Source organism: Cinclus cinclus, chromosome 12 (genome assembly GCF_963662255.1).
Source record: "Cinclus cinclus chromosome 12, bCinCin1.1, whole genome shotgun sequence".
Lineage (NCBI taxonomy): Eukaryota > Metazoa > Chordata > Aves > Passeriformes > Cinclidae > Cinclus > Cinclus cinclus.
Window position 1 is genome coordinate 14,594,357 of NC_085057.1, and position 11,773 is coordinate 14,606,129.

The 11,773-nt window shown below is 48.1% G+C and overlaps 1 protein-coding gene across 3 annotated transcripts; it reads right to left on the reverse strand.

The window, feature by feature from the left end:
- Positions 1 to 3,770: 3,770 nt before the first annotated feature.
- Positions 3,771 to 10,845, reverse strand: ALAS1 (5'-aminolevulinate synthase 1). 3 transcript variants are annotated; one of them, XM_062500653.1, is made up of 10 exons: positions 10,647 to 10,845; positions 9,679 to 9,885; positions 8,556 to 8,711; positions 8,254 to 8,476; positions 7,618 to 7,802; positions 6,858 to 7,037; positions 6,525 to 6,689; positions 5,170 to 5,438; positions 4,558 to 4,720; positions 3,771 to 4,015 (listed from the first exon to the last, which is right to left on the reverse strand). In XM_062500653.1, the coding sequence occupies exons 1-10, from the start codon at positions 10,843 to 10,845 to the stop codon at positions 3,855 to 3,857; spliced, it is 1,908 nt and encodes a 635-aa protein (XP_062356637.1). In that variant the 3' UTR covers positions 3,771 to 3,854. The 3 variants fall into 3 exon arrangements, with proteins under 3 accessions (XP_062356637.1, XP_062356638.1, XP_062356639.1); XM_062500654.1 differs by having other exon boundaries at positions 8,556 to 8,705; positions 10,629 to 10,845; XM_062500655.1 differs by lacking the exon at positions 10,647 to 10,845 and having other exon boundaries at positions 9,679 to 10,270.
- Positions 10,846 to 11,773: the final 928 nt, after the last annotated feature.

Consider the following 11,773-nt stretch of genomic DNA (forward strand, 5'->3'; position numbering starts at 1 on the left):
GAGCTGTGCCGCTGTTCCCACCTGTCCCACCCCCTGCCAGTGCAGCCATTCCAGGTGATCGTCCGGCTGTGCCAAGGGCCTATGGTCATGGGAGAGATGGCCAGGAGCAGCCCAAAGGCTGGGCACCCTTTCCATCCTTCCTCATCCTGTGTTCTGTCCCATCCCATCCCATCCCATCCCATCCCATTCTGTGTCCAATCTATCCTCCAGCCCATTCCCTATCTTCCATCTCTTGCTATTCTGTCACCACCTGTCCCCTCACTTCCTATCTCATGTCCATCTCTTTCCATCTCATCCCTTCCTTTCCTCTCCAGCTTCTCTTTAAGGTTTGAACTAAAAGTTTCTGCTGCTGCCTTACAAAAGACCTGTGGTTTGAAGCAATGTTTGGGAAACCCACACTTCTTCAGCAGAGACTTGTGACACCTCAGGGCACCTGACATTTGCCTGTCTGGGCAGAGGACAGCAGGGCACAGCCTGCTTCAAACAGAAGGGGAAGCTGCAGGGGGCTGTGGCTGAACACCCACACAGCCAGCCTGAGTGCTCAGGGTTTTCAGACTCATAGGCAAAGGTTCATGGACTCCACAGCACAGGAGCTGCACAGTAAATTATAGGATTGCAATGCTTTTCCTTATGGGATTCCCACTTGAGAAAGGTTGAAATCTCAGAGGAGCTAACTCCTTTGGCTTCCACTCCCCTGAGATCTGAAGCAGAGGAGATGCAAGAGAGTTATATCTGGTTGTAAGCTGAATGTGTGAATTAAGAGCCAGTTGGCAACTGGGCCATGAAACCTCAGGTACCCCTGGGAAAGGGAGATGAGCCCTTGCCCTCTCAAGAGCTTCATGCCCTCCCTCAGTCCTTGGGGAATGACAAGAGGCAGGTAGGAGTAGCAGGGAGTGAAAGGCTATTTACCTGTGGGGGTAAGGATATGTGGGATCAGCCCCCCTGGGACTGTGCTGGACTGGTCCAGGTGGAGAGGAGGATGCCTAACCTAACCTGGGGATGATGAGGGTTTGGGATCAAGCTGGAGGGTGGCTGGGGCACAGAACATCCAAATTAACCACGAGTCCAGCTGTGCTGGTGCTGGGCTAGCAGCTCTGGGCCGGGGGCTACCTTGCCTTAGGCTTTTGGTACCTTGTGCCAGTGTGTGCCCCAACAAGAGTGGTTTGTGGTGAGTCCACACTCCAGCTGCTGGCAACAGGCCAGGGTGCAGTGCAAGGGGTTTGACCTAAACTAAATGGGTGCAAAGCATCAGGGATAGCAGAGCTGTGAATTTGGTGGTGTTAATAATGCCCCTGGCCATGGTAGGAAGAGAAACCCCCCTGCAGCCTCCTCCCAGCAATGGGGAACACATGCTCCTGCTTGCACCTGGAATGGTTTTGCTGCTCCTATAGCACCTGGGGTTTCTCTGTTGTGTAAATAGGTTGGGGGATGGAAGAGGGTATGAATTTAGGGCTATGCAACATTTAACTAGATGAATTATTTTGCCCCAGACAAACGTTAGCCATGGCTTTATGGCTGCATTCTTGCTTCCTCACTCTGCCACTGCCATTATCTGACTTTAAACATATTTTACTGATTACTTCCTCTATTATTTTTTCCAGGAACCAAAGCAAAGTTTGCACAACTTATCCCTACTTATACAACCCCCATTCAATTTTTATTTGCTGGGAAACAATATGTGTTCATTTTTTCTTTCTTTGTTCTTTTCATTGGGGAGAATTTATCCTTTCAATGTGTCATTGGATTTGTCTTTCTTTTGCAGTTAAGTGATGGACATCTGCTGGCCTCTTGCTGTGCCCTGGGTCTGCTTTCACACTGGCTTGCCAGCACCAGCGCTAAAGGTAATTTGTCACAGCTGATGTTGGGAGGTGTGGAGGTACTGGCTGCCACGTGCTGAGGTTGTTCGTGTTCCTGCCATTTCAAAGGTTGTCAGCTTTGAATCCTGGGGTTTGGTTCTATCCTGTGATTAATTTGGAGGAGTGCTGGAGATTTCTGATAGCTGGTACCTTTCTATGTCTTATTTCTTCTCCTTGGTAGTACAAAGTGTTGAGTTGCTGTTGTAAAAACTAGGAAGAAAAACTGGGCTTTTTAACTGGTTTGTAAAATGGACTGGGCCAATTCTGAAACCTTTCAGTGAAAAAAACTAGATATGCAAGCGACCTGGTAGTGTCAGCATATAGCCATATGTGAGTCAGCACGTTGTGTTATCTCCCACACACACTGATTGCTTACAGCTGCTCCCTGGTTGTTGCCAGAGTTAGCAATGATATTGTTGGCACGTTATGGTGCTGGGGACAAGGTCCTAGGGAGAGGTTGATGGAGGAGTTGTGGCTTGTTATTTTATGTCTCCAGTTAATGCAGTAATATAACCTAAAAGATAATGGGAAGAGTTCTATAACAGATGCATATGCATTGAGTCTGGGGCCACAAATGGTTCATGACAAAGGCAGGCCAGGCCAGAAGGGTGACATTCTCTGTTTTACAGAACATTTGCACATGGCAGAGACAACAGCAGCATGCTCTTGGCTGGCTGGCAAAGGGCTTTTTCAAAGCAGCTTGACTCCTTGGAAAGTCAAATATTTTATAAAAACTCTTCTGAGAAAAGCAGGGTGCTTCAGTACATGCTTAAACAACTGGTGACTTCCAGCTGATGATTTAGTTTTAATTTGGGATTCTATCTTCACCACACATGGCTATTAGTGATATTGTAATAGATGCCTAGTGAGAGGGAGGTGCTCAGCACACATGGCAGTGTGACAGCAGGGGGAAGTGCCAGGTTGGCTCCTTACAGCCAGAAAACAAGAGTCCCTGGAAGACAGTGGCTGTTCAGGAGCTTGTGAAAGCCACTGTAGCAGCTCCTAGACATGCAGCACCTGCAAGGAGCAGTTCAGTGCTCTGCCTGACTTCATGCCAATATTGACCTCTCTGAGTACACGTGCTCACCCAGAGAGTTACGTTCCCCCTGTTCAAAGCAGGCCTTTGCTATTCACCAAAGCAGGAAATAAGGTGGCAATTGAGTGTAACAGGCCTAAGGTTTCAGAAGGGTTGCAAAGGCAGTACCGATGATCACCTACAATGACTTCTCTCCTATTACAGTGCTTGCTGACAGTTTTTACACCAGTCTAGCTCTGAGTGCACTGAACAGCAGCTCATGAAGACCTGCAGAGATACAGGCAGCCAGAGCCAACCTGCATTGACAGGTGTAGTAATGAACACACCTTCCTTTTCCAGCCCCTGCCATACCACCTCCTTGGGGCGATCAGGTAGTCAGAAAACACTGAATTGCACTAGCATCTTTTCCCTCAGTGAATGCCAGAAGAGGAATGCTTGTGTACAAAACTACAACAGAAGAAAAGTGTAGCAGAGGGAGAGAGCATCTAGCAGAACTCATTCTAAATGCCTGCCTCCCAAAACATGGGTGCAAGCTGCTTATCAAACACTTCTCACTCCAAGGGTTAAAGTTTCAGTGGGCACACAGAACTATACCTACATGCTTTCAAAGGCTTTCAGGAAGATGCCTCTGTGAAACTATTTTCTCTTTTCATAATAAATAAACCCAGTGCAGGAAGCCCTACTCAAGTCCTTTGAGCATAGTTACTAGAGAGGCAGTAGTTCAGCTGATGGGCATTAAGCTGTAGAGCACTGTTTTATTCCATCACATGCCCACCCAGCTCCTGACACTTCAGTTCCAGTTATGGAAGGGACACAGAGAAGCACACAAATACAACTGGGTATCATGGCTCTAGAAATTTATTTTCAGAGCAGAGCGCTTCAACTACGATTAAAATACTTCAGCAATTAAAAAATGCTACTGACTCAATACTAGAGCTGGACAACAACTAAGACTGTTGCTTTCATGCACTGACAGATACTAATTTGCTCATGCCACTGAAGTAGGCTCGTTCTCGTTCACTCATCACTTCAAAATGCAGGGGTCTTCTACAGAAGTTGCATTCAGCTGAAGAGTGTGGTTTCAGCTCCAGACCAACATCCTTCCACGTAGCCAGCAGTTTTTCTGTTAAGAAAAGTTTATCAAAATCAAAGCTTAAGACTGGATTGCTTTAGAGAAGCAGCAGAAGTGTCAGCATATTTATTCTCCTAACAACTGAGCAGGGATAATAGGATTTCTCTCTGACACAATCTACCTCTTGAAACAACTGGGCTGCAACTAAGTCTCAGCTATCCTCATATCACCTCTCCTAACAGGATCTACAGGAAGGATCTACTTTCTCTGAACAGATCCATGTTTAAGACACGTTAACAGGACAGCTGAGTTTGGGATCCACATAACATGTTGTAAGATTGTTTTGGACAGTGCATGAGCAGAGCCCTGGCTGGGTACAGGTTTGCACTGGCCTTGCACCCTCTGTTCCAAGTCAGAGTGCACTGGCCTTCACATCTCACACTCCAAGCAGGGAAGTGTGCATGATGTGCTGCAGCAGAGGAAAGACACTGTCCTGCTCATGAAATCTAAAACCTAAGTACTTCCTAGTCTCATCTTTAGTACAAAGACGTCAGGCAGGATCTTGACTGCACTGATGGCAAGAGTCCACTTACCAATAAAATAACTCATCATCTGAGGGGTGTGGTGAGGTGTAGGGGCAATTCTGAGCAGCTCCTCTCCACGGGGAACTGTCGGGTAGTTGATGGCTTGGACATAAATGCTGTGCTGGCTCATCAGCTTGTCACAGATCTCTGTGTTTTTAGCAGCATCTGCAACCTGAAGTTCAAAATTTTAAGTTATAGGATCAACCAAAAGATGAGAGTTGGTATAAGTGTCAGCCCAACTTGGCAAACCGTAAGAATCCAACAGGGCAGGTAAGTAACACATAGGTCAGAAAGAAAGGCTAAAAGCCTGTGTTGCAGAGCATTCTGGCACAAGAACACCACTGCAGGTAGCTGTTTACAACCCCAATATTTTTACTAGCTCGTTAGCAACTTGCTTTATTTTCTGTGTATTGTTAGTGTATGAAACTCACAAGCCTTTCTCCCTCCATTTTACATTTACACCCGGCTTAAGCTTAAACCACACTCCAGGAACAGGACTGCTGAGCAACAGGGTAAGTTTTAACTTCGTGAAGGCAGTAGCTAATACTTGATAGCATAACATGCTCATGGACAGTAAAACAGGCAGCACAGCCCTGTGTTAACAGTGCCCTAAATCCTCACCCTTACGGGAATGATGTGGCTGGGGCAGTGCACCACAGGCAGCCCTGCATCCATCAGCATCTGCCTCATGAGCTTGACGTTGCGCTGGTGCTGGCGCCTCAGTGCCTGTCCCTCTGCACTCTTCAGTGTCCGCACGGACTCCAGGGCCCCTGCCAGCAGCATGGGGGGCAGGGATGTGGTGAAAATAAACCCGGCAGCGTACGAGCGAACTGTGTCTATCAGAGAACTGGTGCTGGAGATGTAGCCTCCCACACAGCCAAAGGCTTTGCCTGAAAGGAAAAATAAAAGGTAACTGGACTTCTTTATTCCACCTATTGGAATGAATTGAAATATTGGAGTTTTTCACGTGAGGAATGGTTTATTCTGACTAAATATTTAATGTAGTCATGGTCAGTTCCAGCCCCGCCTCGGTAATCTTGTATTTACTCAGCATGTAGTACAGCTTTGTTTTTAAGTCAATCTTGATTACATGGATCTAGTTGCTACACAGCAAGGACAGTTCATGCCTCTATCAAATCCCCAAAAATCAAAACTTGTGTAAGACCTTAGAAGCCAAATCATCAAGCAGGGACTTCAATAGTGACCCCAAGCAATCAATAGTAAGTCTCTCAACAGATTTAAAATAATCTGTTTCAGAGATGCTACAAATAGCCTGTGCTTCTAAGACGCACAGAAGGCTGTTACTGTGATTGTGCAGTTGATACCAGCCCTCCTTTCCAAATGTCTGGAGCGCAGAACACAGCCACAGACAGAACTAGGGTGTCTGGTGAACACTTCTGTTCCTATTAGGCTGTAACCCAGGACTTTAAGTTCCAAAGGGCATGAACTTTCCTAGTAAATTTTATTTGTTTTGAAAGCTGTTTAAACAACCCTCCAATTTGCAGAAGTAAACTTACTCCTGAGCCTGCATTCTACTCAGATAATAGCAGTTGCTTCAGTACTTGCCAAATCTCTTTACATAACTCCCCATCTCAGGTTTCTAGATTAGGAGCACCCCATTTCACATATAAAGGAACTAAGTACTACTAAATATAGAGAACTGCTCTACTAGCATTCTCACCTGAATTTCTTCTTGAGTTGTATAACATGCCACTGGAGGACTTTTTGCTATCTTGCTTAAAAGAAAACCCATACAAAGCTACCATAACTATTTCTAAGGCAGTCTAAGTAGCTTAACAGAAGCTTTTCAAGCTGTGGGGCACACTTAAATCCCTTGGGCTTTCTGAAAAATCCTAGGCCCCAGCAGCCCTTAACAAGTTCATTTGACTAGACTGATTCTGAGCTAACCCACTTAATTTGGCTGCTCAGCAGCTTTGCTGCCTCAGCTCCTGCAGGAGTGCCAGGCTGTTGCATACCAAGCGTTCCAGAGATGATGTCCATCTTGTGCATGATCCCATCCCGGTCTCCAATCCCACCTCCTCGGGCCCCGTACAGCCCCACAGCATGCACTTCATCCACAAAGGTGATGGCCCCGTGCTCGTGGGCCACATCACACAGCTCTTCCAGAGGACAAACAGCACCTAGGAACCAAAGCAGTAACTGGCAGTTTTATGATTTTCTGTGTGACTGGATAAACACCAGAAGTACCCCCAGACAACCTCTACAGCACTGTACACTTTGAGACCCCAAACACAGGCAATTTGAGGACAAACTGCCCTAGAAACAGAGAGACTTTGATGTCACCTTACCATCCATTGAATGCACAGTTTCAAATGCAACAATTTTAGGAGTGGATGAATCAGACTTTTTCAATAGTTCTCGAAGATGGTTGACATCGTTATGGCGAAATATATGTTTTGGTACCCTGCTGTTACAGATCCCCTGGATCATGGAGGCATGGTTTCCAGAATCAGAGTAGATCTCACAACCTGAGGAAACAGCCCAGATACATTTTAAGCATAGAAAGCATTAACTTATTCCTAGCATTGCACTACATACGGGAAGAGTTCAGGAAACACGGTAGCTTTTCTTCAAAGTAATGCTCTTGATCAAAAGAACAAGTTACAGATCATGAAGTAAGAATAATAGCTGAAGTTTATTTTAGGTCTCAAGCTAAATGAAAGCTTGAGAAAATAGTTATTTAACTCTTGTAACTTCTGAAGTGAGTGAGAAGTTCACCCCTTCCAGTCTGAGGAAACTAAATTCCTGCTGTCTCATTTTCAGGTAGAATTTAAAACACAAGAACAGAAGACACTGCTTGTCTAATTCCTCCAGCAAAAAGCAAGGGTTCATGGATCACAGATCAGTTCATAGATCTCAATCTCAGCAGGCTGATACTGTCATTTGTATTGAACATCACTTGAATATGGTATTAAAACCAGCAAACCATACTCTGCTGATGGATTAGGGTGAATCCTCACTTTGGACTGCTATTTGCAAAACATACTCCCAACAGTTTGGGGCAGGGCTGTGTTTTTGTGGCAACAGAGGTACAGTCTGAGTTCCTACCTGGCAGCATTTTAGCTAGAGTGAAGAGAGTGGAGTCATTGGCTACAAAGCAAGATGAGAACAGCAGTGCTGCATCTTTTCCATGAAGATCAGCTAGTTCTTTTTCCAAGTCAACATGAAATTTACTTGTTCCTGATATGTTTCTCGTGCCTCCTGCTCCAGCACCATGTTGTTTCAGTGTTTCCCTAAAGAGGGCCCAGGAGAGGCATTAGCATTGCTGTGGGACACACAGAAGAGTAAAGGATCATTGCTGAAAACGTTCTGGTACATTATCTGGACTGTTCTATAAAAGAACTGTCAGCAAAAAGCAGCTGTTGGGTCTTTGAGCAACCTGCACACTCGAGTCCAGCAAGGTCAGAAATCAGTGACCATGTACAGCTGCAATTTACCATCCAGTTTACCTATCTGGGAACACGTAGGGGGCTTCTAAGGAAGACCCAAGGAGCACAGTGACCAGTGCAGCTCTGGACCTAAACACTAGGTGACCCACCCCAGCTCAAGAAACAAGTATAAACTTAACTGTACACCAAGAATCACATCAGAAACAACTTAAGCACCACAGTACAGAAAACAGTTTTTCAAAAGCCTTCCCACAAAATACAGCTTGAAAACACCTCTTAACACAGCACTACTCACATGACTGCTCTACAGACTCGAGGGTGGCGGCTCATGCCGAGGTAATCATTGCTGCACCAGACTGACACCTCCTTTTTGGTGATCAGGGAGTCAGTGTAATCGTCTGCCATGGGGAAGATCTGCGCCTTCCGGTTCACAGTCTTGAACACTCGGTAGGTGTGATCTTTCTTCTTCTCATCTATCTTCTTCTCAAAGAACTGATCATACTGGAAGGTGGATACAGCTGAAAGGAGACAAACTTCAGCACATAGGAAATAACCACAACAGACCAGGCCTCCGGGGGTTTTGCCAGACATTCTTACATTTTGGCAAGTTATCCTGAAGCAGGTGAGAAACACTTTCTGGTCTTTGCTTGAGCATAATATCCTTAAACTTCTTGAGCAAGCCACTCTGCTCTTCCCCCTCAGTCTCAATCTTTCTCACTGTGGAAGTACTTGGCATTTTGGCAAATTCTGTACCTACAGACATCATAATAAACTCTGGTGAGTTTGTTTGGCTTGAAACAGAGTGAAGTAAGTTGAATTCAGCACAGTAAACATTAAGCAAAATCAACATTTCAATCTTTAGGAAGGACATGCCCAAAACCCCATGTTCATCCTGCTAAAATCAACTATTTTATTTACTTACAAATTTGTATTGGACAAGACAGAAGGATTAGTCTTGCTAATCAATCACAATGCAACAGGCAATTTCCTCACAACATATTTAGTTCATCACGACTCAGAGAACCATGCTATACAGCTACAGCATTTATCTGAAATGATTAGTACACACCTAACTGAAGGCAGAGCTCTAGACAGATACTACTTTTTTGTTCTGTTAGCACAGGCTTATTTTTAAGAACTATTCCACAGAAGGCAAACAGAAAAGTAAAATACGTCCCCTGAGACAGGCAGCAAGGCTTTACTGATACTGCTAAAAAGTTCCTTTGAAGCACAGTCCTTTCACACTACCACTGCAAGCCAGCCAACACCCTTTAGTTCCATAAACACAAAAAGCCCACCCCAAAACCATATGCCTGTTTTCAATCTTGGATTTGTGCTGGTACTTGCCTGGTGTCTCCACACTTTCCTCCATCTTTGGATATAAAACCTTTGCCTAAACCAGCACCCTGGCAAAGCTCTCTTCAGATCTAAGCATCTGCTTGGGTGCCAGTGCAACAGCTTGACTCACACATCTAGAGCCAGCCAGCACACCAGAATACAGCTCACGTTATTCCCACATCAAAATCACCCAGGAAAACCCTACACGACATCACAGGTATGCCATTAACACCTAAATTCTTCAGCAGCTTTTCCCTGCAGTCTCCCATAATCCCAACTGCATCATTCCAGTGGTGCCTGTCAGATCTGGCATGCTCCACAGCCAAGCCAGGCACCAGAAGCTGTCGGGAGGAATCACTGCCTCAGTGCACAGAGAACATACCTTTCCTGTCCGCCTGCATTTCCTGCACATCCTCCTGCAGTTCCAGGCTGGCTTTGCAGAAAACATTGCTGTTCTTGTGATTCATCTGAGCTGCCAGGAACGGGCATTTGGTAGCCGTACTCTGGCTAGTGGTGGCAGGTGGGTGGCCAGCAGGAGGCTGCGTTCCATCTGCGTTCTGCTGGGCCACTTCTTTGACATTTTTGGCCTCTGAGATGGGGGCAGAGAAGGGAAAACACTTCAGCTTTAATTTAATACACTGATGCCAGTTTTTTGATCCATTACTTTTGCAATTAATTTCGCAGGACCCATTCAGAACTATTAAACTGAGCAGTCACATTTTATTTATACAAGCACTAAAGCCGAGTAACACCCAAGGGACATCTGATTTAAGATGCTAGATCTAGCACTCTACCCTCTGAGGAGCAAAAATATCTCCCTTTCACTCCCAAAGGGAATGTTTATGGAAAATGCTTAAGGAAAGTTTGGATGTGGCACTAAATGCGATTGTTTAGTTGACATGTTCAGTCATAGGCTGGACTCGACCTCAGAAGTCTTTTCCAACCTAATTGTGAGTCTATAACCTTCTTTTGAGGAGTTCAGAGATGTTTCAGCCACGCAGCTTCCTCTGCTGCCAAGCCTCAGCTCCTTCCCCGGGGTACCTGGGGAAGAATTTCCCGAAAAATCATTCCCGGGTGGGGAATCAGGGTCCCTGCACCGTGAGAAACGCGGCCCTGAAAGAGAGCCAGGATCCCGGACCCCGCCCGGGGCTCGCCCCAGGACACCCCAACATGCCGGTCCCTGATTCATGCCACGCTCACACATTTCCTTACCGCGGACATTTCAAGGATTAAGCAACCCCTGCCTCAGCGCTGCCTATTCCAGAAGCTTCCTCCCGCGGCATGCAATGTCTGTGTTATTTTCCTCCCTTTCAGGGGTGACCCTCGGTTCGCTCCCCCAGCCGTACTCACCGCGGCGGCCCGCGGGGCTCTCCTCCTCCGCCTGCTGCCCGCGGGCGGCGGACATGGCGAGGGAGCGGGCGGCCGGCGGGGCCGCCTCCATCATGCGCGGGCAGTGCTGGGCGTACAGCAGCAGCGACGGCCCGGCCTTCTGGAGGAACGCCTGGGATACACGGGCCAGGAACGGGCAGCGCCGCACCACCGCCTCCATCCTCGCTGCTGAACGGGACACCGGAGGTGACGGCAAAGACACCGGCGACGAGCAAGCTACACCGGGGAGCGCTCCGAAGCTGCCGGCTTTATAGTCCCGGGGGCGCGGCGCAGGCGCGGTGGAGCCGCGCAGGCGCGGGGAGGGAGCGGGGGCGGTGGCTCTGGGGTGTTGTGGGGTAGAGCGGGGCCGAGGGGAATGTGAGGGTGTGGAGGATCCTTTTGGGGCCGTGCGGGGCTGAGGGGAATGTGAGGGTGTGGAGGATCCTATTGGGGCCGTGCGGGGCTGGGGGGAATGTGAGGGTGTGGAGGATCCTCTGGGGGCCGTGCGGGGCTGGGGGGAATGTGAGGGTGTGGAGGCTCTTCTGGGGGCGGTGCGGGACTGGAGGCGTCCCGAGTACAGGGAGGGGCGCACGGAGGCCTGAGGGGCTGGAGGCGTCCTAAGTCTAGGGAGAGACCTTTGGGGGTCGTGCGAAACTGGACGCATTCTAAGGACATGGAGAGACCCCCGGGGGTCGTGAGGACCTGGAGTGGGTGTGGAAGGCATGGGGGAGTAGGGCGCCGTGAGGGTACGAAGAGGGTTTGGGTCGTGCCGAGGGTCTGTGAGGGCATGGGGGCAGCCGGCCCTCAGCGGGGGCTGTGTGGGCGTGGGAAGCGCTGCTCTGGTTGTTGTCCCCAGAGCCCCAGGTTGTGCGGTGCTTGTTTCCCAGAAAGTTCGGGGTCCCTTGCACCCAGGAGAGGAGATTGGGACGCGCGGGTTTGTGGGAAAGGGCGAGCTCCGAGCTGGCCTGGGGGAAATCCAGCGCTGCTCCAGCGCGTCTCGGTGTCTTGTTCCCAAAGGCACCTCTGACTCGCTGCGGAGACCATGCCCTGCGGCTCAGATGGTGGTGGTGGGATTCTGAGCTCCTTTCACTTTCCTAAGGCTGGTATGA

What these genes read in the sequence shown, in the direction of transcription:
- ALAS1 (XM_062500654.1), bottom strand. Translation starts at nt 10,845, where the DNA reads ATGGAGGCGGTGGTGCGGCGCTGCCCGTTCCTGGCCCGTGTATCCCAG. An exon ending in TCAGGATAACTTGCCAAAAT is followed by an intron (nt 8,477 to 8,555) that starts GTAAGAATGTCT and finishes GTCTCCTTTCAG; the next exon opens with CTGTATCCACCTTCCAGTAT. An exon ending in GCCACATCATTCCCGTAAGG is followed by an intron (nt 4,721 to 5,169) that starts GTGAGGATTTAG and finishes TTTGAACTTCAG; the next exon opens with GTTGCAGATGCTGCTAAAAA.